This window comes from Phyllopteryx taeniolatus, chromosome 16 (assembly GCF_024500385.1).
Source record: "Phyllopteryx taeniolatus isolate TA_2022b chromosome 16, UOR_Ptae_1.2, whole genome shotgun sequence".
Taxonomy (NCBI): Eukaryota; Metazoa; Chordata; class Actinopteri; order Syngnathiformes; family Syngnathidae; genus Phyllopteryx; species Phyllopteryx taeniolatus.
Window position 1 is genome coordinate 1,025,494 of NC_084517.1, and position 25,926 is coordinate 1,051,419.

General features: G+C 39.9%; 1 protein-coding gene and 1 long non-coding RNA gene across 3 annotated transcripts in view; one reads left to right on the forward strand and one right to left on the reverse strand.

Annotated features, from left to right (window-relative positions):
- Window positions 1-6,784: 6,784 nt before the first annotated feature.
- On the reverse strand, window positions 6,785-18,938 carry hoxb9a (homeobox B9a). 2 transcript variants are annotated; one of them, XM_061750276.1, is made up of 2 exons: window positions 18,200-18,938; window positions 6,785-9,765 (listed from the first exon to the last, which is right to left on the reverse strand). In XM_061750276.1, exons 1-2 carry the CDS (start codon window positions 18,786-18,788, stop codon window positions 9,530-9,532), a joined length of 825 nt encoding a protein of 274 aa, XP_061606260.1. In that variant the 5' UTR covers window positions 18,789-18,938; the 3' UTR covers window positions 6,785-9,529. The 2 variants fall into 2 exon arrangements, with proteins under 2 accessions (XP_061606260.1, XP_061606262.1); XM_061750278.1 differs by lacking the exon at window positions 6,785-9,765 and adding an exon at window positions 15,097-15,857.
- A 1,016-nt stretch (window positions 18,939-19,954) lies between these two features.
- Window positions 19,955-25,926, forward strand: part of LOC133466424 (uncharacterized) — a 40,907-nt gene continuing 34,935 nt past the window's right edge. Inside the window, exon 1 of the long non-coding RNA XR_009784934.1 lies at window positions 19,955-20,584. This is a non-coding gene — a long non-coding RNA (uncharacterized LOC133466424). The remainder of the gene's footprint in view (window positions 20,585-25,926) is intronic.

The following is a 25,926-nucleotide window of genomic DNA, read 5'->3' on the forward strand; positions in this document are numbered from 1 at the left end:
ATTGTTTCTAAGGAAAAATATTGAAAAGTAATATTTTTAAAACTTTAAATACCAAAATGTCTTTACCGTTAGGTGTCCAAAATGAAGTTGAAGATGTTTTCTGAAGATACTAATTCCATGTTTGAATATATAAATATTTTTATCCTATTGCTTGATATGCATTTTCCACAACAGAGTTCAGAGTTTCTTATTTTTGCTTCTTTCACAAACGGTCCTTTTTTTTGTTGTGGTCTTCACCATCAGTGCCGCTGGCGAGATTGTCATTATGTTGTTGCAATGCACCGGAGGGATCTGTGAACTGAAGTGCCAGGATGAGACAACCATTTTGTATTCACACAATAGCAGACAGCAATATAAACAGTGTTTCAGTGATAGGAATGAATATGTAGGAATTTATGAAAGTGTCACAACTATTGCAGGTCTTTACCGGCACACGATTGTATAAAGACAAGAGTGAAATGGCTTTAATGAGTAGTTAGGATCATTTATGCGCTTGTATCCACAATTTGAAGGGCAACACATGTAAATTCTGCAACTCACATGATTTTTATAAAGCTCTTTATGTCTTTACCGTTATGCACTTGTCTATGAAGAGAAGTGTATTTCAGTGGGTGGAATGTGTAGAATCTATATGACATGCTCAAGATTTTTGTTGTCTCCTCCCATCAATCTCATCACGGAAAAATTGATCAAGAAGGGGCTTTGCGTTCCGTCTAATACTTTCAGTTGATGTCTGTCTCCATACTGCCGCCTTCCCCTTTCTCTCGGCGTGTTTGCTTTACAGCCGTTTAGTTCTTAACCTTCAGAAATTTATACGCTATAAACTTTTATTGCCGTCATATCATTTTATTGCGGCACACCGCATTGAATTCCCTTTCTCTCTGCTCTCTTGCTCTTCTCTGCCATCTTCCTGTTTTTACGACAGTCGGCGGCGGCTTCTTCCAACCATCCAATGCTGCATCCCTCATCACCTTCATACCCCCCCCCCCCCCACCCCCCTTTTTCCCTTTTAGACCCCTGGTGCGTGCTGCACTTCCTTCTCCTCTCGTGCTGTTTGTTTCCGTGTTTGAAAATAGGAAGCGTGCAAAACAAGAGAAGAAGGAGGGGGACTAGAAATATGGCAGCGCTTTATGAGTCAGCGGAGATACATTGTAAAAAAACCACCACTAGTTTTTTTTTTAAACGCTTTCAAAAAAAAAAAAAAAACTTCTTTGAGTGTCTCATAGCCGGAATTTCATCTGTCTCAGATGCGTGCACGTGAGTGGGATTCATTTGACTCAAAAGCCCAATGTAGAACTCCGTGCCACTGTTCGTCATCAACAGAGACCTACTGTATGATTTATTAAACTCATAATCTTCTGCACAAGGAATAATCTCGAGATTCTCTTCCACAACTTTCCAAACGTGAAACGTCATGCGGTATTTGCTATACCGGGGCTGACCCTGTTCAGGGTCACGCGGTGAGTTGGAGCCCAGCAGGCGGACAACACACTGGTCGCCAGTCAATCTCAGGGCACATATACACTGGAAAAAAAAGTACTTAATTTTCGATTACACATGATTAAAATGTGGTAAACACATGTCATGTGTTTCCTCTTTTCAGAGGAAATAGCAAATAGCAATTGTTAGTTGAAGACATTTTAGTCATGTGTAACCAATATACATGTTCAAATTAAGTAATTTTATTTTTTCTTGCCCTGAAAAAAAATGTTTTTTTTTTTTGTTGCACATGAATGTGGGAAACTAACATAATTTCCCCCTCTTTTCCTCGAAAACAATATATGTAAGTTTAACACATTTTAATCATATGCAACCGACATGTTTGAATTAAGTAAAATTCAAGACTCACACTTACATACACACCGTCACTGAGTGGGAACTGAGCCCTGGACCGAAGTTAGGCGAGTGTAGCCTACCACTATACCATCAGTGATTAATAACGTATATTTTTTTCAAATCTACTGTCATTGAAATTTTAAAATTTTTATCATTTCAATGAATGGGACCAATACAGGGATAGAATTAGCAAAATCTCAAAACAGTAGTATCTCAATTATAATCGTTGTCCTTGTTATTAGTAGTAGCATTTGTAGTACACAAACAGAGTTCATCATATTGTCTTGTTTGTATTGTGTACATTTAATTATACGATAATATTATAATATAACATGGATATATCATTATTGTCATTGTACACGCACAATTTGAAATAAAAACACAAATACACTGCTGTCTACTTATTATATTAGTACAGTTGTATTCCACATGAATAAGTTTGTTAAGGTCACACTTTTCTTTGCTATGTGGGGGAGCTGGAATATGGGCTCGTAGTGTTTCTGTTTGACGGCATCCGACCCCTTCCTCCGTCCGTCTCACTACAGGTGTAACGTGCAAAGCAGCCAGCAGTGTTTGGTTTACGTAGTCCAGAATGGTGGACTTTTTACAGCCAATATTCTATATTTGTTGGATTATTGATGCTGAAGTGTAAAAAGAGTTTGGGGAGAAGAGGAAGAATTACACACCGCACACATTGGCTATCAGTAGACACACAGAGAGATTGATTTGGATTAATATGAAGACCTGTTAGAATCTCAAAATGATGATAAGCATGCTCCTGATACCAAACATGGTAGACATTACAGAAAAGGCAGCGTGTGCATGTTTGAGAGAAAGGCAGTTTTAGGGATTATATTAATATGGTGACTTCAATAACATATATTGCATCATGTTGTACTGTATGTCTTAAAAATCATAAACAAAACTAGTCCCTTAGTTGATCTGGGACCATGGACTGCTGTCTAGATTTTAGAATCAACAATGTGCGTATGGGTCATTTTCATATAATTTGATCAATAATAGTAAAGACACAATCTAATTGAGCAATTTTTTAAAGTTCCATTTTCAAAAAGTTATTGATGATTTAAAATTTTAGGCATGGTAAAGGCAATCCTTACTGACAAAGGAAATGGTGGTGCAGTATTGAAATATGCTTAATCTATAATGGTCAAGACAAAAGTGCATAACAGTAAAGACAAAAATCGTGTCAGTTGCACAATTTACATGTGTTGCCCTTCAAACTCTGCGGATACAAATGCATAAATGATCCTAACTACTCATTAAACCTATTACACTCTTGTCTTTATACAATTGTAATAACGGTAAAGACATGCAATAGGTCTGACACTTTCACAAATTGTCTGTCTGCTATTGTGTGATTGCAAAATGGCTGCCTCATCCTGGTACTTTAGCTCACAATTATTTGGACCTTCCCTCCCCTTGGATGCCCACAATGTATTTCTTATGCTTCTCGATGTGCTTTTATAACAACAACCTATTAATTCAAAATGGATGTGTATTGTTGTGAGAAGCTGAATTCTCTTAGATTTACTGTGCCATGTGTCAAAGTAAACCACCCACTCACACACACGGTGTGGGGTGAAGCAGCTTGCAGTCACTGTTCTGAGGCTGGAGGGAGGCCTGCAGCTGCAGAGTAAAGGCTTTCTGGATTTAATGAAACCCCAACCCTGCTATAGACCTCAGTGAAGTATCACAATCATCTGCTGTCCTGTGCACAGATGGTTTATGGGATAGCTTTGTTGGGACCGGAGCAAATCCGCTCAAAGGCTGCAGCTTGATTGGTTGAGCCTTACATTGTGGGGTTACATAGAGTCTGTTGTTCACCAACATTGTTATGCAACTTTGCAACACACACACACACACACACACACACACACACTCACACACACACGCATACACACACACAGACGACATGGGTCATTTTCAAATAATTTTACCAATAACGGTAAATTCTTATTTAGCATTTTTTTTAAGCCGACTTGGTTTTGTATGGGTAAATGTCTCCCATGCTTAAAGTCCCATTTTCAAAAAGTTATTGATGATTTAATTAATGGTAGGTTCTACATAGAACCACTAAGAATGGCTGCTAAATAGTACCCAAAAGCGGTTTCCCCAAGCCAAAGAACTGCATTTGGGTAGGCTACGATGCAGTACCTTTATATTTTAAAGTATTGAATTATTCAGAATAATCTATATTTATTTTTATCGAAACTAGCTTTACTGGACTTTGATTAGGGTGTGTTAATTTTTGCAAGACTGGAACAGTTAGAACTATTTCATGTTTTGTGTGTGCCCACTTTGGGGAAAGAAATCACATTTACAATGGCCCATAGTTGTGGAAATATTTTGTAGTAATTAATGTATGCCATAGAAAATATGATTCCGATTAAAATAACAACAATAACAAGATGTTATAACAAGTATGTTGGGCTGTGCACATTTAGGTTGAGCACTATATACAGTTTAAACCAGCGATGTCAAAACATTTGTTCCGAGGGTCGCATACAGAAAAATGGAAGTATGCAAGGGCTACTTTGAAATTCACCACTTTAAATTGATTAAATACGGTAAAATTCATCTACCAAGCAATTTCTATATTGTTTATAATTTGTAGTTATTTAAAAAAAAAACCTTCATTACAGCTTTCTGTTAAAGGTGATAAGGAAAATTTTGAGGTGACCAAATGTAGCCCTGTAACCTACTAGAATAGATACGCCCCTGCATTGTTTTTATGTCTACATTCAGAACCAACACAAGAGCAATCTATACTAAACTGACATTTAGGCATTAAGGATCATTAATTGGACCTTGAGAAGCAGTAAAAAGTGGAGGAAACAAATTTTGTTACTATTTTAGTGGTAAATAGTGCCTAATAGCAGAATAACCTGAGTTGTTTTCTATTTACTGCCACACCATCAATACAAAAAATACATATGTACTTGCTAAAAATAGTGTTTTCTTTATTTTTGTGTAGAATCTCAGTCATCCAGGTCATGGTAATCTGCAAAGGTTGAATCAAGGCAACTGGACTCTGCTGAATTTGTTGCTAAAATGGGCCATAGTTTGGACACCGCTGGTTTAAACAAACGTTTTTTTGTGTCCTGCCTGTCGACATTAGAGAGCTGGAGCCTTTAGGCTTCTTTATACTCGCGCATGCGGTGACGTCACTGCGGCTATCCCGCGCGCCTTTATACTCAAGTGCAAACCACATGCGCTGTTTTGAAAATGTGCTGCAGTTCTCCTCCAAGTTGGGGGGTGTCGCTATGGCTGGTATTGGCTAGGATACCACAGGGTGGAGTTTCCTCTGCATTTTATGGCCAATTCTGGTAGCCGTTTTTACTTTCCAGAAGAAGGAACAAAGCAACAACAATGGCGACTGTGGAACAGTGCCTGCTAGAACAAATGGACCGAGATGATCAGATGATGCGTTTAATTATATTGCAAAATCGATCAAGAAGACGTGCCATGTGTGCATCAAGTGTCGTATAGGGGCCGCACAGAGTCCGCACGGCCCAATGCGTCGGTCACGTAATGCAATGCGCGAGTGCGCGAGTATAAAGAGGCCGTTTCCCAGCTGACTTTGGGAAAATTTAAAGTCTTCAATTAACATAAGAAGCATGTTTTTATGGGATGTGGGAAGAAACAGCAAGCACAGGAAGCAAACCCATCTCTTGACTGATAGGCAGACGATCCCACTGTAGTCCAATGTGCTGCCCATATAAAATCATTTATATTCATTCATTCATCCATTTTCCATACTGCTTATCCTCACTAGGGTCACGGGCATGCGGGAGCTTATATTAGATCACTCTGGGTGAGAGGCGGGGAACACCCTGAACTGGTCGCCAGCCAATCACACCACTCGCACTCACATTCACACCTATGGGTAATTTAGAATCTTCAGTCAACCTACCATGCATGTTTTTGAGACGTGGGAGGGAACCAGAGTACCCGGAGAAAACCCACGCAGACACCAGGAGAAAATGCAAACTCCACACAGGCGAGGCCGGATTTGAACCTGGGTCCTCAGAAGTGTGAGGCAGACGTGCTAACCAGTCGTTCACCGTGCCTCCATGGCATTCAATTTTAATCATTTTACCAGCACTTGATGATGACACAAGATGATTTACAAGACTTAACAGAATCGAAAATGTATACTCATGCGCTTCCTCAAATAAAAAGTCACTATTTTTATATAAAATCTGAATTCCCCCCAAAATTAAATGTACATTTTTATTAACTTCATTGTTTTAATCCCTCAAGGAGAACATCTCTCCACACAGCACACGCTACACTAAGAATAAGAATAAGAATAAGAATAAGAATAAGAATATTCGCCCAGATTCATTGCAATACCTGCAATAATTTGGCAATGTGCAAGAAACTCACTGCTTGGGCCTTATCATTGCAAGTGATGAGGTCTTCCAAATTCAGTAGCCAAGATAGAGACAACCTCAGTCCTTCCACAAGCTCCCAGTGGAAGGGTGACGATGCCTCGAATGAATGCACCGATAATCTGCGTGTGGGGGTTGCTGCGTTTATGACAGTCTTTTCGTGTTGCAGCCAAACAGACGCCCCTCTCCTTTAAACTCTAGTGTGCAACCGAGGAGACATATTTTAAACACATGCTGGTTCATCCTCTCCTTCCCTCTTACTTGCGGTCGTTTACAGCCACGTCTTTCCACTCCCCCTCATTTCTTCCCACAGATAAGATACCAAATAAAACCTGATGAGGAATAGAAAATGGAGCAGCATTATTTTCATTGGCTGTTTCAATTTGCAACCAAGCAATTGTACGGTTTCTGAAATGTATATTTATAGCAACCCCCGGTTGTTAATAAACCTCACACTCAATCCATTCCCATTTCTTTTCAGCTACTGTATATTAAATTAGCTGTGTGCAAAGCAATCAAAGGAAACACTGCCGTAATTAAGTCTCTTCTTTAATAGAAATTCAGCATTAGAGAAACAAGTGACAACACTGAAAAAAGGAAAGACGATGACATTCATGAAGGGACTTGAAAACTAACTCCAAATTAAGCGGGACACTTGTCAACCGTAGATTACATTTGCCCCATTTAAAACTATAATGGCGAAATCCATATTTATCAAAAAGTGTAAACGTTGTCCTTCAATCATAACAGTTTAAATATGACTCATTGTTAAAGGGGAGAAAATAATTGAAAGTATACTTTATATTAAATAAATGTTTTATGTCAGTCAAACCGTCTTCTCAGTGTCCAAATTTCAATCACATCATGCAGAAGCATGACTGACTAGAGAACAGATAGTTTAGATTAAAAAAAAACAAAGAAAAAAGAAAAAAGAAAAAATCAATCTGACAATTTGAAGAGGAAATTAGGATTCGGTTTCTCAAGAGGACAAATTTAGACAATTTGACTCATTCTCAAAAAGAGAAGTTACTCACGTTATGTACAATAAATTAGAACAATCACATTCTTAAACAGTTTTAATATGGTAAATCTTTTGCAAGCATTTTCCTGTCGAATTTTCGCCACTTACAAAGAGTTGACGAGATATAAGAGCGATTTGAAGCATGCATAAACAACATAAACATTTAAACCTGAAATAGGATGTGACGCTGTGCATCAAGTGTCTGTATCGAGCGCTTGTCTTTGTAAAGACTTGTAATGGACAAGAGCCTTGTCTTCAACGCTGCAATGTCTTGTTTATGGTCCGCCCGTAAAACTGCCACCGAATGCCATTTAAATACGATGACACTTCAAATATCATAAAACAAGATGACCTTCTAACGTGGCCTTTTTCATCAGCTCTCAGATCAATAAAACTGGTGTAGATTTAGTTGAATGATGTTGACTTATACAGCCCCAAACATGACATTATCAGAAAAATAACATTGATAAGGCGATTGATAAATATACTTTAAAAGTATTGGCCCTTTCTTCAGTCTGATGTTGCATTTTGAAATTACTTGCATAGCAGATGTAACATATTTAGTGTATAAAAATAGAGCGCCTTTATTAAAATGCAACAGTGACATTGAATAAAGATTATTTCATTTATTTCAATGTGTGGTTCGCTTGTACTACAATGTGAAATCAGCATCTCCTTTTAAAGACAGGCCCCAAACATAACAGCCCTTGTATGTGGCCTGGGCAAACCAAAGACTGACACATTACCTCTGTGGCTCACAACAACGAGATTTTTTTAAATCTACATTTTCCAACAAATGAAACATCAATAATTTATAATTTATGTAAATGAGTGCCTGCCACAGCGACTCAAGAACGGGTCGATAAGATTACATTTGCAACAGCTTTTTAGCTGTCCATTTGTAAGATGATACAACACAAAATCTGTTCATTGCAAAGACTAAACTGAGAGTATGTATCAACGTGTGCCAACTGGTCCATTCTAATGGAATTATTAGAAAAAGAATAAGCCCATGCAAAAGATAAACACTCGCGTTAGTGAGTGTCATAGTCTGCATGTGTGTTATTGATGACCACGTGAAACCCTGGTTTCAGCACCTCATGCGCCTTGATGCGAGTGACACGACAGTAAATACTAAAAGTGCATGGACGTGTCATATTCTGTCCAAATCCAGATCTCTTTCCATGAGGATATACTGTACCCGTCAATTTTGAAGAAGATAATGATTCAAAATTTTCACAAGCTTTGCAGACTTGATATTCTGTAAGGCATAGCTAACAAAAATGATCATTGGTGGAAATGAAACAGAAAGGAATCAGCAGTCATGTTTTCTTATTTCCTTTGAGGTTGCGGGTCATGTTACACTCTAAAAACACTTGGGTTATTTCATTAAGCCAGTTCCTGGGTTGTTTGTGTTGGGTCGAATTTTTGGGTTATTTTTCTTGGAGTAACCAAATTGTTGGGAGAAATTAACCATTTATTGGGTAATACCGGCTAATCCTGTATGTTAACCCAATTCCTGGGTTATTTTGAGTAGGTCATATTGCTTGGGTTAAGTTTCAGAGAGTCAGCAAATTGATAGGTCGAATTAACCCATTGTTGAGTTTTTGAGTTACCTAATTGGATATTATCACGCATGCGCAACGCTGAAAAAGTTGTATGGTGGGCGACCATGACACACGTACACAGCACATACTGTCATACTGTTGTACAGCAGTCCAGTCGACAAAATAATTTTTCAATTTTAGGATTTATTTGGAAGCCATTTTTAAAATTGGTTGAGTCTAAATGGATGAAGTGCTTTAAAACTGTAATTGTCAGTGAAGGACCATTTCACCTCTTTTCAACAGATCTGTGTTCAATATTCTTTTTTTTCAGTAACCCTACATTGTAGTCAGTAAACTGTAACTAAACTTTTGGTAGTATACAGTATATTAAAGGATAATTTCACCACCTGTAAAATTTGGTCTGTACTGCAATGTCAGGTTATTTTAATTTATCCAATTTGGGTTTCTCATTTAAACCAAGACGTTGGGCCAAATGAATAACCCCGGTCAAAGTGACCGAAGTAGTAGTTGGTCGCTTTTTCCCCCAGTAATTGGGTTAAAATTCAACCAAATTGGGTTGTTTTTCACCCAACTGTTATTAGAGTGTACTAATCATACAACGTTGACTCTGCGTTCTCTTTAAGTGTGAGCGTGGACCAAGTCCGTCTGTACGGTAGTTTAAGTGCATGCACACGCTTGTGCAAATTATGTTAATCCTTGGGTTGATCCTTGCTCTGTTTCTTCATTTTCATCCTCCTGTTTTGGAACCAGATCTTCACCTGTCTCTCGGTCAGGTTAAGTGCTCTGGCCACTTCATGACGCCGGTCGCGCGTCAGGTACATGTTGAACAGGAATTCCTTCTCTAGCTCCAGCGTCTGATATTTGGTATACGGGCACCTCTTCTTCCTGGAGGAGCGCGCGTGTAACCAGTTGGCGGAGGGGTCGTCTGGAGGAATAACATGTATGCAAGGAATACAAGTCATTAGACTTATTCTGCATGTGTGCATTGAAAGAAAGCAGAAAGCTATCTTATCACCTTTAAGATAAAACAACAACAACATTGTTTTCCTCTACAACACATCATATTTACAATTGATTACTATTGTGTCAATGGGGCCACATTTCTGACAGAAGCATATCAGTGGCTGTTTTATTTGACACCACTAGAGGACCACTGCATTCAAACTGGAGCTTGAATGAAACACATAAGTCCCCGTGCTTTTTAATGCCTTCCTTTAGGTCTCTCACCCATTGCTTGATATTTGCAAGACACCAATTGTCTTTGTAGTGTAAAAGGAATTCTGAATTCAAACAAAGCAAGCAGAAAATTAAATCAACTATGTGCAGTGGTATAGAGCCATTGATAGCAGTCTTAAATCATACTTAAAGTGATATTTGTCTTTTATACACAAATGATAATGCAGACTGTGTTATTAGGGGCGTGTAGATTTCTGAAAATATTCCATATATTTTGGAAGCACACAGTTTCCAGTTAATACTGATATTAAACATATTCTGTGCCTAGTCAAAATAAAAATGCATCATACTTCATTTGCGATTGATAGATGACAATGTTAGATAATAATAATAATAATAATAATAATAATGGCGGCATGGTCGACAACTGGTTAGCACATCTGCCTCACAGTTCACATGTTCTCCCTGTGCCTGCGTGAGTCTTCTCTGAGTACTTCTGTTTCCTCCCACATCCCAAAACATCCATGGTAGGTTAATTGAAGACTCTAAATTGCCTGTAGGAGTGACTGTGAGTGCGAATGGTTGTTAGTTTATATGTGCCCTGCGATTGGCTGGTGACCAGTCCAGGCAATTATCCCTATAAAACATATATGTCAAACTCACGCCCTGGGGCCAAATTTGGCCCACAATGTAATTATATTTGGCCCGCAAGACCATATCAAATGTGTATTAGAGATGGCCCGCCAGTATATAGCACATGCGCCACTAATATTACAAATCCCAGAATGCTTTGCTAGTGTGTTGGCCCATCCCACCGGCGAGTGCCCCTTCCTTTTCTGTTGCAGTCGTTAGCAACTATGCTACCAGTCTCCTCGAGCAAATTTACACTTCCCCTTCCCAAAAATGTCCAAACAAAAGATGGAAAACGGTTAACTTACAAGACAGGTGGGAGGCAGAATGTCTGTTCACTAATGTAATAGACAGACTTGTTTGTCGTGTGCGGAGCAACGTGGCTGTAAATAAGAATATAACATAATTGAATTGCCCTTTATCAACTCCTAGGCAGGGACTGTTAATAGTTTGAAGTTTGGATTTTTATTGAAGAACATTCTCATTTTTTTGTGTTGTTTTGTTGTTGCCCTTTGAAAAAAGATTTACACCAAAAAGAAATGTAGCTGGAGATAGATAAATAGAAGCTGCAGAGACAGAATAATTTATGTTATCTATTTAAATACAAAAAAGAAATACCACTGATGTCGTCTATCGCAAATTTGATTTCTCGTGTTTATAATATTAAAGTTTGTTTATTCCAGATTCTGTATTTAAGCAAAATTGTATTTTTTTTGTCACATGATAAACTTTAACGCTACATTTCTGGAGAGAAGGGAAACATGCACATCGCAGTGATTTTTCATTAAATATTGAGTTTGGCCCGTGATGTTGTCCCACTGTGAATTTGAGTTTGACACCCCTGCTCTATAATAACTATGTGGTGGAAGATTAGTCAAGTAAATTAAAGTATTAGAGAATTTTGAAGGATCGATTCCTTACTGGCAAGATGCGTGTGGAAACAGCAAGGAAAAGAAAAAGAAATTATTGGTCAACTACACAACCTAACAGGAGAAGAGTGTATGGATTAAAAATGTTTTTAACAAATCAACATGCAATTTCATCACACTGTAGCGAAACATCTCAGAGAAGCCTCCTATCTCTGCTACTCTAAACCTTTCGGCAACAGTTAGTGGCCACAATCAGTTAATACGTCTGTAATACGGTGCGTAATCAATTTCCTCCGACATGGCGAAAACGTAAGTTATTGATTTTTTCTCGGGGAAAATAATGCCTGGTAGGGAGGTGACCAGAAGATAGATAACGAGACTGGGGGTGTGCAGTACTTGTGTCGCTCTGTAAAGTGTGTGCTTTCAGCCGTGTATAATCACTTCTAGAACAATCCATTACTGTGTAAACTGTGCCACAACTGTGGCTGTCACCCAGGATGACAGAACGGTCTTGAGAATGGTGTAGTTCTGAGGATGAGAGGACAGGAAATCTTTTGACAGGCAGACAGAGAGAATATGATGCTCTATTTGTGTCTTGAGGTTCTTGTAGCTAGTAAAGCCTATGTCCAGCTGAGATGGGGCATGGACGGACACATACAGTAGATAGAAGGACCGATACCGATCCCATAAACCAGCCTGTTATAGCCTGTGGCTGTGCAACATGAACAATTCAATTGCTGACCAATGTCTCTTTATCTGCATGTCTCCACCATGATGGATGCAGCTTGCATGGAAACAGTGACCAGATCGCATTAACATTGCATCCTATCTCTCGCCTCTTTTTCCCTCCACTTGCAATTTCACCCTAATAGTTCGAGAAACTGACCCCTCATATATCCCAAGGCATGTTATTACATTTCTCTGTCGTATTTTATCATGCTCCCTCTCCACCCCAACCCTTGTACATTTCACCCAACCACCAACGGCAGCACGCCAATTAATAGGGTTGGTCACCCTTTTATAACTTAATAAACTTCAGAGATAATAATTTTCCCAGCTCTGCCGGCAACAGTAACAGCAGCACAAAGATTGAAGTGGAATATTGGAGTTTATTCTTGATGGTTGCCCAGCACCAGTAAGATGAAAATAATCTGTTGCAAATTGTCAATTTAATTAGAGTGGTGTATTGAAAGGTAGCTCTTTGCTTATGGTCTGTTCTACTCATATAGTGTCCATTTTGAGAAGTGCTATACCTTTGGGGAAATCACCAAACCTAGAACGTTTCTATATAACACCGATGCTATGTTAAATCGGAACATTCTGCAGTCTCTCTCATGAGCCTACATCAACACAGTTGTGGAGTCATAATTTCAGTACACGTACATACAGTATATATATATCCATCCATTTTCTGTACCGCTTTATCCTCACAAGGTTCGCGGGCGTGTTGGAGCCTATCCCAGCTACCTTCGGGCGACAGGCAGGGTACACCCTGAACCGGTCGCCAGCCAATCGCAGGGCACATATAAACAAACAACCATTCGCACACACATTCACACCTACGGGCAATTTAGAGTCTTCAATCAACCTACCATGCATGTTTTTGGGATGCGGGGGGGTAACCGGAGTCCCCGGAGAAAACCCACGCAGACACGGGGAGAACATGCAAACTCCACACAGGCGGGGCCGGGATTGGAACTCCGGTCTTCAGAACTGTGTCGTTATATATTTATATATATGTATATATTTGTGTGTGTGTGTGTGTGTGTGTGTGTGTGTGTGTGTGTGCTCCAATTACCACCATAATGACCCACATTAAAATATAGTAGCGTAGCAGGTCTAAGTGTTCAACAAAATGAGACAGACGTTTTATTCCTAAAAAGAATATCTAATAATGTACGGCACTGTGCATTATTCGGTTTGAACATCACCACTGTGTTTAAATATAAAAATGTGAAAAACTGTACTTAAATAATGATTTATTTAAAATGCAAGGCACATAATGGTTGAATAAAAATTTTACTTAAAGGGGACATATTTTGTCAGACCAACTTTTTCTAGTATTTGGGATGTAATATTGTCTCTATGGTTCCTCAGTAATTAAAAACATCCCTGCATTCCTGAGTTCCAGACGCTTTTCTGACAAGAGGCCTGAAATCAGGTAATTGGAATTTATCGATCTTAGCTACGTCACTCCGCCTTCTTTTTCTTTTTTCTTTTTCAGAGCTAGCACTGTTAACATAACAAACGTGCGCTCTGACAAGTAGCTCTTCTACAGGGAAGCAACCAATCAGAGGAAAGGGGGTGGTCTTAGCCAAATATGGACAAAGCGCATACAAAACTGGGTCAAACAGAAGTAGCTGTCAGAGGTGCCTTTTCTGGACAAAACTAAGGTGTTTTTTTATTTTTTATTTTTTTATTTTTTAATGAAATTGACACTTATATGCTAGGGCCATGGTAGTCACTCTTTGAATGTCTAAATAGCCAAAATATGGGACCTTTAAATTTATCTGGGCGGCACGGTGGAGGACTGGTTAGAGCATCAGCCTCACAGTTCTGAGGACCCGGGTTCAATACCCGGCCCCGCCTGTGTGGAGTTTGCATGTTCTCCCTGTGCCTGCGTGGGTTTTCTTCGGGCACTCCGGTTTCCTCCCACATCCCCAAAACATGCATGAATTGGAGACTCTAAATTGCCCGTAGGTGTGAATGTGAGTGCGAATGCTTGTTTGTTTGTATGTGCCCTGCGATTGGCTGGCAACCAGTTCAGGGTGTACCCCGGCTCCTGCCCAATGATGGCTGGGATAGGCTCCAGCACACCCGCGACCCTAGTGAGGAGAAGTGGCTCGGAAAATGGATGGATGGATGGATAAATCTATCTGTAAAAACAAGCAGTTCTTAAAGGTTAAATGTAAATCAGTTTAACTTAAAAGTTAAATACATCCATCCTTCCAACCATTCGCACGCACATTCACACCTACGGGCAATTTAGAGTCCCCAATTAATGCATGTTTTTGAGATGTGGGAGAAAACTGGAGTGCCCGGAGAAAACAAGTTAAATACAACTGAAAGTAATTAGGCTGAGAATCTTTCATGTACGACTAGAGGGAGTGGACGAACCCCTAGTGTTACTCGTACCAAACTGAGAATCATTATTCTGGACTGATTATAAAATTATCAGATAAAAAAGAGTGACCAAACAAAACTTTACTGCTGTGATTAGACTGCACAATTGAGGGGCTGCAACGTAGTTCATTGCACACCATTGGTAACCACAAAACCTTAGAGGTTATTAGGTCATTATGGTATTATTTTTAACTTGTTTGTGTGGGAATGTTGGCATCCTTGTGGACAAGTGGCAGCGCATTTGCTTTAATTTATATTTTACTTTATGTAGAGCTCTTTGTGTAGCGCTTACAAATGAAGTTTGATGGACTGATTGATTGATGTAGACGTTAAAAAAAACACATCTGACCAAAGATGCACTTGTTACACATTTAAATTTCTTAACATTACAAAGGACTAAAACTATAATGTTCACAACAGTATGTATATCAATTATGTTTACTTTTGAATGCAGCCAAGCAATCCAGCTGGTGGCAATTGCTACTTACACGAGAGTAGTAGTGACTTTCTTATGATGCAAAAAGACAGATAATAAGCATCCTCTCCAAAATGTCAAACCATTCCACAGACCAGGGCAAAATAGCCACAAGTTGACCATATAGCTAGGCAGGATAGTTTGGGATGAATGTGGATGATTATATGGATATGAGCAACAGTACTTCTACATGCACATATACAGTATATCTACTGTACATATATAGAGAACTGTTATGAACATTTATATAAAAGTTAAAACTTGCACACAAAAAAATACAACATAACTGACATGCCCTTTGACACTGCGGAATGGGATGGTTAAGACGCTGCAGGACCCATACAGTGTATCATTCCAGGGGATAGGTCTTGATCCACCAATAATAATTACATTTTGTAGAATAATGCAGACTCTGTATCGGTCTATTGTGGAAAGAAGGAGCCGAGCCGAAAGGCAAAGCTCTCGATCTACGTTGCTAAGAAGAAAAAAACGGGCCTCAGTGTCAGAGCGGCTGCTCCTCGTTTGAGAGGAGTCAGATGACGTGGCTCAGGCATCTGGTTAGGTTGCCTCCTGGACACTTCCCTGGTGAGGTGTTCCCCAGAGATGACCCAGGACACGTTGTAGGAACTACGTTTCTCCGCTGGCCTGGAAACGTCTCGGGATGCCCCGGAAGAGCTGGATGAAGTGGCTGAGGAGAGCCAAGTCTGGGCCTCCCTGCTAAAGCGGCTGACCCCATGACGCGACCTTGGATAAGCGGAAGAAAATGGATGGCTGGGTGGATGGATGGATGGATGGATGGATGGATCATATGGATCAAATGGATGCTTGAAAATCATTTGGCCTTGAAGAAGTATAAAAAATAATCCATGACCTGACTGATCAACTTCCCAATATTCATCCATCCAATATTCAACCCTACCGCTTGTCCTCATTTGAGTCACGGGTGAGCTGGAGCCTACCCAAACTGACTTTGGACGAGAGGTTGTCAGTCAGTTGCAGGACACAAACAAGCATGGCCAATTGAAAAATAATATGTAGTTATACAATGTAGTTGGTTGCAATTACAAGTTACCCTGTTGAAAATATAATTGTAATTTCAATTACTTTCTCAAATTAATATAATTAATTACATGTGATTAAATTTTGGTGGCACGGTGCACAACTGGTTAGAGCATCTGCCTCACAGTTCTGAGGATCGGGGTTCAAATCCCAGCCCCACCTGTGTGGAGTTTGCATGTTCTCCCCGTGCCTGCATTGGTTTTCTCCGGGCACTCGAGTTTCCTCCCACATCCCAAAAACATGCAAACTGCACACAGGCGGGGCTGGGATTTGGACCCCGGTCCTCAGAACTGTGAGGCAGATGTGCTAACCAGTCGTCTTCCGTGCCACCATGTAAATACAGTATATAATAAAAAAAAATTGTGTGTGTTTGTTATATACATAAATATATACACATATTGTATATGTATATATATATATATATATATATATATATATATATATATATATATGCATGTTCTCCCTGTGCCAAGGTTGGTTTTCTCCGGGCACTCCGGTTTCTTCCCACATCCCAAAAACATCCATCGTAGGTTAATTAGAAACTCTAAATTGCCCGTAGGTATGAATGTGAGCGTGAACCGGTTCAAGGTGTACCCCGTCTCCCGCCCGAAGATAGCTGGGGAAGGCCCCAGCAGCCCACGACCCTAGTGAGGAGAAGCGGGGAAGAAAATGGATGGATGGATGGATGGATGGATGGATGGATGGATGGATGTTAAAAGATATAACCAAGAGTCCAATCTTTTCAAAATCTCAAACTAATAGCCTGCATCACAAACTGGTGCTTTGAGGTAATATTTGGAAAAATATGCCATGTTTGATACGACAGCAGAATGTCACGTGACCAGAGAGAGCCAAGTAGAAGCAACGGCTTTAGAAGGAGGAAGTGATTTGAAAAATAATATGAGCTTTTGCGACTATTATTCAAGTGTAACTAAAATTGTAATCATGGAAATTTACAAAAGCCACTTGCACATTTCCTCCCAGTAATGCAATGAATTACAACTACGTACATTTTCCAATTAAAATATTTAATCTTGTTGCATATAATTAGTTACTCCCCAACACTGACTACTACTACTACTGCTACTGCTACTATACTATACTACTGCTGCTACAATAACAACAACAATAACAACAAATTATAATATAACACTAACAATCGTTATAATACTAATCATAGTCATAATAATGGAAATATTTGAAAAAAAAAATTCGAACATTGACATTTTAAAGTTTTAAGGTTTCCATGGGCATTTCATTTTTTGCAATAATAGGCTGATTTTTTTTACAAAGTAAAATGCATATTTAAGATAAAAATAGTTTGTGATAAAGGAAAAAATATTGAGATTCTGTACAAACAGGATGAAGCTAAAAGACTATTTTGCGTTTTACCTGCTGTCTGTTCATTTCCTATGCCTACATTGTCAATGTCAGGTGACTTTGACGCAGGTACAGAACCTGGGTCAAGTTATGATGTATTAGGTTTAGTTTAAAAAAATATAATAATAATAATAATAATAATAATAATAATAATAATAATAAATATATCCAGGCTCCTAGTAATAATAATAATAATTTAAAAAATACCTTTAATTTACTTTTTTTCCCAAGAACTATGTAATGTTCCAGGGAGAGAATAAGAGAGAAGCAGAAAGACAGACAAGACACACACACAGACACATAAAACAGCGATAGAGCGAGCGATCGAATAATTCATTTGTAAGAATAATACATTTTAAATTTATCGTAGATTCTAGTTTGAGAAGTTTGGGCTCTCTGCGGGTGGATAATGTTGCACCTAATCATCACATGTAATGTTTTGTCGTGATTCTATAGGATAGAAGAAGTCCGTTCCACGCGACCAACTCCTGTAGCCATGAGCTGTGGGTAGCTGTAAACCTAAAGAGCACAAAGTGGCTTTGGCTCTTTGTTCTTGTTTTACAGCAGGATTAAAAGCATTTACAATCTCTCCCCCCAAACCCCGTGTGTCTTTCTACAAAGTGCTATTTCCTGCACTAATAACTTACTTTGATCTAGGCCCCCTTTGTCTTCGCTCCCTTCGCAAGAGTCGTTGTTTTCTCCGAAACCCGCACCGGGGATGGCGGCCGGTGGTGCCGTGGATCTGGACTCCAGGATGTATGTGGTGCTCTCCAGCTGCATTTTGGGTGGGGTTTCCACGCCTAGGTGGCTGATCTGGGGCTCCAGTTTGACATGGCCGCTCTGACCCTGCTGGCCCGGTAAGCCGTCGGAGCCTCGCGGTGCGGATTCCAGCCATGTGCGGAGGTAGCGATTGTCCGTGGAAGGGACGTGTTGCGTCTGTAGGTATGGGTGAAAGACCGTCGGAAGACCGCTCGCGCCATGGTGGTGCGGACTGAAGGGACTCCAGGGTGATGAGAAGACCGGAGGCTTTGGCTGGAAGCTGCAGGATGGATACGAGTCGGGGATCGGATGCTCCGACGGTGCTGCGGAGCCGGGCTGTCTTCCCCCCGCTACAGCAGCAGAGCTTGAGCCGGAATATTGGACGCTGGGAAAATGAGCTGGGGTCGGGAGTTCACCGCTGTCTTGACTTATGATGGAGTCCACGTAATAGTTGCTCAGAGTCCCAGAAATAGACATTCTCGGACATTATCTGTGAAACACGACGAGTTCACTAAATGGAGAACAAGGAGATAGACATTCGGAGATTTCTCTCTCCCTTCTTCTCCTCATCTGCCCTTTGCTACTTCGCCTCTCTCGTTGCCTCCCCCCCCCCCCCTTCTCTGCATCTCTCGCTCCCCCCCCCCTTTTTTTTCTAAGCAAGTTGCTCTCCAGTGAAACAAGTGTTGCAGCTTTCATTCTCAGAGAAACTGATTGGCCGATTCCGACAAAGGGTTAAAGCTTCCGTGGAGCGTAAATCAACCCCTCTCACACCCCCCTCGAATACATTGGGTTCTCGATGCCCACATAGATTTTCACGTTTATATCATGTAATATATAAAATATTTTGCCAGTTCGTCTTCAATATTTAGGTAAAATTAAGACTTTTTCACTGAGTACACTGAAAAAAGTCATATGAATTTACTTAGTTTGAACATGTGGGTTGTACATAAAATAAGTTAAACAAACATATTTTATTTGATTATTTTCGAGGGCAAGACAGGAAAATTACATCAGTTTACCACATTTTAATTACGTGCAACCGAAAATTAAGTACTTTTTTTTCCAGGATGACGGCGGATAATTGCGCAGTTGTTGTTTTTAAAAATCTACGGCCAATGTGTTTATTCATGATTTATTTAATTCATATCCAAATCAAAACAAATGCACTCACAGCATGCTCGAAATCAATCTCATTTGACATCAGAGTGGACTCGGAAGCATACAAGTTTTTTTCAAAACGACTTTTTTTACTACCCATGCACGGCAAAATACACGTATAAAAAGCATTTAAATTTCGGTTGCACGTCATTAAAATATGGTAAACTAACATAATTTCCTCTTCTTTTCCTTAAAAAATCTAATAATATACGTTAGATTAACTCATGTACAACCGATGAAAATGTTCGAATTAAGAAAATTCAAATATATATTTTTCTCCGTGATAGTTGTTTATCACCTTCTGCATTTCAAAAAATAAAAAATAAAAATTCCCGGACATTGTTTTATTGGCATATTAACAGTCATTTTTGTTAACGAGCACCATTAAACCAGGCCACGTGGTCATGCCCTTGCCTTTGCCGGCAACCCACTTCTTCAACTTTTTTTTTTTTTTTTTTTTTAAACCATAATAAAATTCATGGCGACTGCTTAAGGTTTTATAGTGCTGATATATGACTTGCACTAGTGCAGACTGTAAACACTAGTACTGGGATTGTTGCAGCCTTATTTCTGCTCGGGAAAAGGGCACATCTCACTCAGCGGTCAGGCTGCTACGTGTTAACACCTCTTGGGTGGGGGATCTCCGTGGAAGTCTTCGGGATATCATTTTTTTCCGTGGAAGGGAATAAAAGGCCCACGAACTCACGCTGACTGTCCGATTCAAGGGATACAATCTTTTTTTTTCTTTTTGGTGATGGTGCTGGTGCGGGGCAATAACATCGGACCAGTGGGCCCACTTGATTCTGGACTTGCTGCTGACCTCTTATCAAAGGAGAATGTTAAGTCTTGGTATTTTCTCAAATGATCGGTCTTGAATTATTGATCTTAACAGGCTGCTAATCTGTGCGGTAAATCTAATGTTGGCTTTCATTTACATCTGACGCCCTTAAATGTGAGCTCCGCATATCTCGTTGGACCATCGTGGTTATTTATTATGTATAAGGCTGAGGGTACTTTCAGATCTGCCGAGGGGAGATGATGGGAATGGAAGAGGGCACGCATGGCTTTGAGGAGGAGGAGTGGACATTGAACCCAACATGGCGCCCGAGTTAAACGTGAGTTGCGCTTCTGATTCCAAGCGTTTAGCTTTGATATTGAATTCGTTCCATGCATCTATCCTTCAGATTTAGTAGTCCCGTTTCCACCTCAAGTTGATACCTTCCGTTGGTAGGCAAGCTCAAAAGATATTCGAAGAAATTTACACTTTTGCCCTTGATATGTGGTAGGCTATGCATCTTGTCCATATGAGCGAGGAAGAATGGGTTTTGCGAGCTTAAGTCAACGAGGGGGGACAAGGGGGGGGGGGGGGGGGGGGGGGGGACACGTAGGTCAAAAATATACGAAATAATGACACATTTGTTTGCTGCAGTCTCCCAAAGAAAATTTTCTTTTTCGGGTCGACATTTAAATATGAGTGGCATCCTCCAAACCACATATAGGCCGGGCTGCGAATTCAAAATCTTACGAAACTAGGCGGTGGTGTATGGGGATTGAGTCAAGATATTTCTACTCCTGCTCCCTTGGTTACCTCGCATGTTTGATGAAAATATTTGACAATTAACAAAAGTAACTATATTATGTTTTCATATAATTATTTGTTTAAAAAAAAGAAAGGATGCATAATTAACACCCTTTTTTCTAAAGTTACTACGAAAAGTGATGTAATGTTCTGCAACCATTTTACATTTTCAGTCTGGCTAATAGGACTTCATGCTGGTAGTTTATAGGACACATAAACACACACACGCACGCACGCACGCACGCAAGTACGCGCGCACGTTGAGAGATGAAGAGAATGAGAGAAAGCGAAAGAGAGTAATCAGATAACTTATTAAAATACGATAGCAGGATGTTACTATTTTACGGTTTTAAAATCTCAATATCAGCTTATTAAAATTAAGACAACTGTGTTAAAATAGTCACATTTGAGTATTATCATGAATATTTGAATGTGACACGAACACTGTCACACAAGGGTCGCGGGAGTGCTGGAGCCTATCCCAGCTATCTTCGGGAAGGAGGCGGTTAACTGAAATAATTATCCCAATTTTCGTCCGCTTTTTATTTTAATTATGCGCGTGGCCGAATCTTTACAGTAGAATTAGTAGCTGAATCCATGGCTTAAGAACAAAGACGAAATTGAAAATATCAGGTAGGAAAAAGAAATAACCACCGTCAATTTATATTTGGGCCTTTTAAAACAACGGAGGTGATCGTGGTTTTTATTTCAACTTTGGAAAGTATTTTGAGAGTTGAGAGGAAATATATTTCGTTTTCGTAAGACCTGTAAAAAACACAGATTGGTCAAATATGCATGATTCCCTCAAATGTCTCCTTTAATGAAAATAGATGTCACAAGGACCCCCGTAAAAACAAACAAACAAAAAAACCAAACAAACAAATATAACCCTCAGATTCCCGACCCGCTCAAATGTCATCATAATTTTTCGGAGGTTTCACGTTTAACTTAAATGCTTTTCTCAAGCGGTACAATTGTATACTGTCGCGGTTTTGGTGTTTGGCATTATGACAATTATAATTATAAATAAGACATATTAACATACATAATAAGACATATTAAATGTGAACATGATGTAAAAAGGTAGCCTACAATATATTGTCATGTTGACAGAATAATTTCCAGGTCCCACTTTGTTAGGGCTAAAACACTATATACTAATAAATGTAATAGGCCTACTTATAGCATTGTTTCTCTGCAGCAAAATGTCCCTGTTTGTATCTGCCTTTATAGTTATCAACCTTGTCAAAAACAAGGCCCAAAGGCCAGAACTGGCCCGCCGCATCATTTTATGTGGCCGGCTACAGTTTATCATGTGCGTCTACTTCGCGTTTCTTCCCAAAAATGTGTACCAAAACTTTCAAACTGCCTAAACTTGTAAAAACGAGGTATTGCAAGCACTCTTTGTCACCAAATTGAAAAACCGAACAAACTATTTTCCTTGACTTCTGATTTCAAAACTAGCTCATTAGTTTGTTGTGTATATGTAATACTATGATTCAATGATTATATATTTACATGGTTTGCAGTCATAACGGCCATGTGAGGGGAAACCCTAACAACAATGACCTGCAGGAAAAATTAGTATATATCACACCCGCTTTGTTTGTATGTACAAATATTGAAGTGCTGATGAATAGTAAACCTATAATTTTATAATACGATGTTAATAAATAAATACATTAATTAATTAACTATCCATCCATCCATCCATTTTCTGAGCTGCTTCTCCTCACTAGGGTCGCGGGCGTGCTGGAGCCTATCCCAGCTGTCATCGGGCAGGAGGCGGGGTACACCCTGAACTGGTTGCCAGCCAATCGCAGGGCACATACAAACAAACAACCATTCACACTCACACCTACGGGCAATTTAGAGTCTCCAATGCATGCATGTTTTTGGGATGTGGGAGGAAACCGGAGTGCCCGGAGAAAACCCACGCAGGCACGGGGAGAACATGCAAACTCCACACAGGCGGGGCCGGGGATTGAACCCCACACCTCAGAACTGTGAGGCTGACGCTCTAACCAGTCGGCCACCGTGCCGCCTAATTAATTAACTATGTAAATGTAATTGATTATCATTACAAGTTACCATGTTCGAAATGTAATAGTATTGTAACTCTTTCAATTAGTTTGTCAAAGTAATACAACTAATTAAATTTGGATTACTTTTCTTCATCCATTTCCCATTGACCATTTCATTTTGAATTAATGCATCAACAGTACCCTTGGATGTTTCTTCGGGAAAAAAAGTGGAATAAAATCAAAGAAACTTTTTAAAAATCTCAGACAAACTAAAAGATTGCACCACAAGATGGCGCTTCAATGTCATACTTGGAAAAACTATGTCATGTTTGAGACGATGGTAGAATGGCACATATCACAAGCATCGGCTTTAGAAGGAGGAAGTGATATGAAAAAAAAATTGAGCTTTTGCGGCTATTTCTCAAACGTAACTAAAATTGTAATCATGGAAACTTCCAAAAGAAACTATATTTTAATTTCACATTTTCTTCCAGTAATGTAATGGATTACAATTACATACATCTTGTAATTCATCCATCCATCCATCCATTTTCTCCCACTTCGGGTCACGGGGGCAGCAACTTAAACAGGGAAGACTATACTTCCCTCTCCACAGCCACTTCGTCCCGCACTCTTCCTGGTGCCAAGGTGTTCCCAGGGCAGCCGGGAGATTTAGAGCCAATCCCAATTCTATCCCTTCCCCTTCGTCTTACCCCTTCCCCTTAGCCCTTCATTTGGAGGGACAAGATGAAGGGGTAACTAGCCTTATGAATTAGGACGACATGTCAACACTCCTTACCTCCTGCTGGCTGTATCGTAGGCAGATGCGACAATTGTTTACATTTCCAAGACGCCATCTTGTGTCAAATGAATGTAAATAAAATGTGTCTGTTTGACTGGTGACTAGTATTTTAAAATTGGTTAGAATAAATATTTCCTACCACATGACAAGTTGCATATATTTCTATATTTCATTTTTATCTACTCGAGAAAAATATTTTTGAGAGGAAAATATTTTGACAAACTGACTTTATGGCCTAATGTCGGCCAATAAATAACACCAACGAAAACCATCACAAAACACATATGGAGACATTTGTAAACACACACACAAAAGAGAAAATACCTCAACCAGAATAGAATAGGGCGGCACGATGACCGACTGGTTAGCACATCTGCCTCACAGCTCTGAGGGGTTCAAATCCCAGCCCCGCCTGTGTGGAGTTTGCATGTTTTCCGCGTGCTTGCGTGAGTTTTTTCCGGGTACTCCGGTTTCCACCCACATCCCAAACACATGCGTGGTAGGTTGACTAAAGACTCTAAATTGCCCGTAAGTGTGAATGTGAGCACAAATGGTTGTTTGTTTCTATGTGCCCTGCGATTGGCTGGCGACCAGTTCAGGATGTACTCTGCCTCTCGCCCGAAGATAGCTGGGATAGGCTCCAGCACGCCCTAGTGAGGATAAGCGGGACAGAAAATGGATGGATGGAAGAATAGAGTACAAAAAAAAACTTCATTGTCACTGGAACAATGATTATCAGTTAGGCAACTCATAATTTACGGTGTGGAGGTAAAACAGAAGCATGCAATTATCAAAAAGACACTTATTTACAGAACATACAGTTATTGACACTTGGGAGAATTTCCATATTATGAAATAATGTTAATAGTGTGATTATTTACTTCTAAGTATTGCAGATTTTTTTATTTGCAAAATTTAAAATATGTATATAGGAAATGTATCAAACAAATAAAAATATAGTTCATATATATGAAACAGAAATAATATAATTTACCACTACTAAACAGTATCTAGATTTTAACTGGAAAGCTGTAAAATATATATATATATATTTTTCAGTCTCATGCCGTTTTTGTTCATATTTTTCAAAAAGGAATTTTATAATTGCATTTTGTTACGGTGGTCATTTTGGCACTGGGCTTTTATTTCAGGAGGTTTGTGTGCTGTTGTAGAAAACGGTTGTATTGTAAGCAAGTGGGGGTGGAGTCCTATACCCCTCGCTTTCAAGTGAGCTCCCCGACCACACTTGGTTTCAAAGGCTTTACAGCATTTAGCCCTTTCCATAGGAATTGGGATACCCTTTCATTTACGCCCAAGCGCAAAACCAAGGGCTAAAATGAAGGGGAAGGGCTAAGGGGTAGAATTGGGATTGGCCCATATTCTCTAGAGTGTCCTGGGTCATCCTCAGGGCCTCCTCCCGGTGGGAAAATGCCCTGAACACCTCACCAGGGAGGCATCCAGGGGCCATATGCCTAAACCAGCTCATTTGGCTCCTCTCAATGCGGAGGAGCAGCGGCTCGACTGCCTTGGATTACCAAGCTTCTCACCCTATCTCTGAGGGAGACCCCGGACACCCTGCGGAGGAAACTAATTTCGGCCACTTGTATCTGCGATCTTGTTCTTTCGGTCACGACCCACAGCTCGTGACCATAAGGACTTGATAAGTAGCTTGCATTTGTTGAGGTATGGTCATGGGGATTGACAAGATGTACACACGTTGTTAGGATTCTCTCATAGTTTCTAGGCCGGACACGCTCCACTGCAACATGATTGGCTCCTGTGTCGAGGGAAGGGCAGGCTCCGCTGATGTAATGATATGACCATCCCAAACGTGTATCACATTTGTACAAAATAAAAACAACAAAGTTTTTTATGGTTAGGTTTAGGGCCAGGGTTGGGGTTTATGATGATCGGCTTTAATGTCATAATTTGCCGATCCGATCAATGACGTCGGCGGTGTGGGACAGACAACTCGTCTGAGACAGACAACACGTAATGCCCGAATCAGATACAAGACAAATTTGCTCTTTCACGATTGCACTATGTCAGACT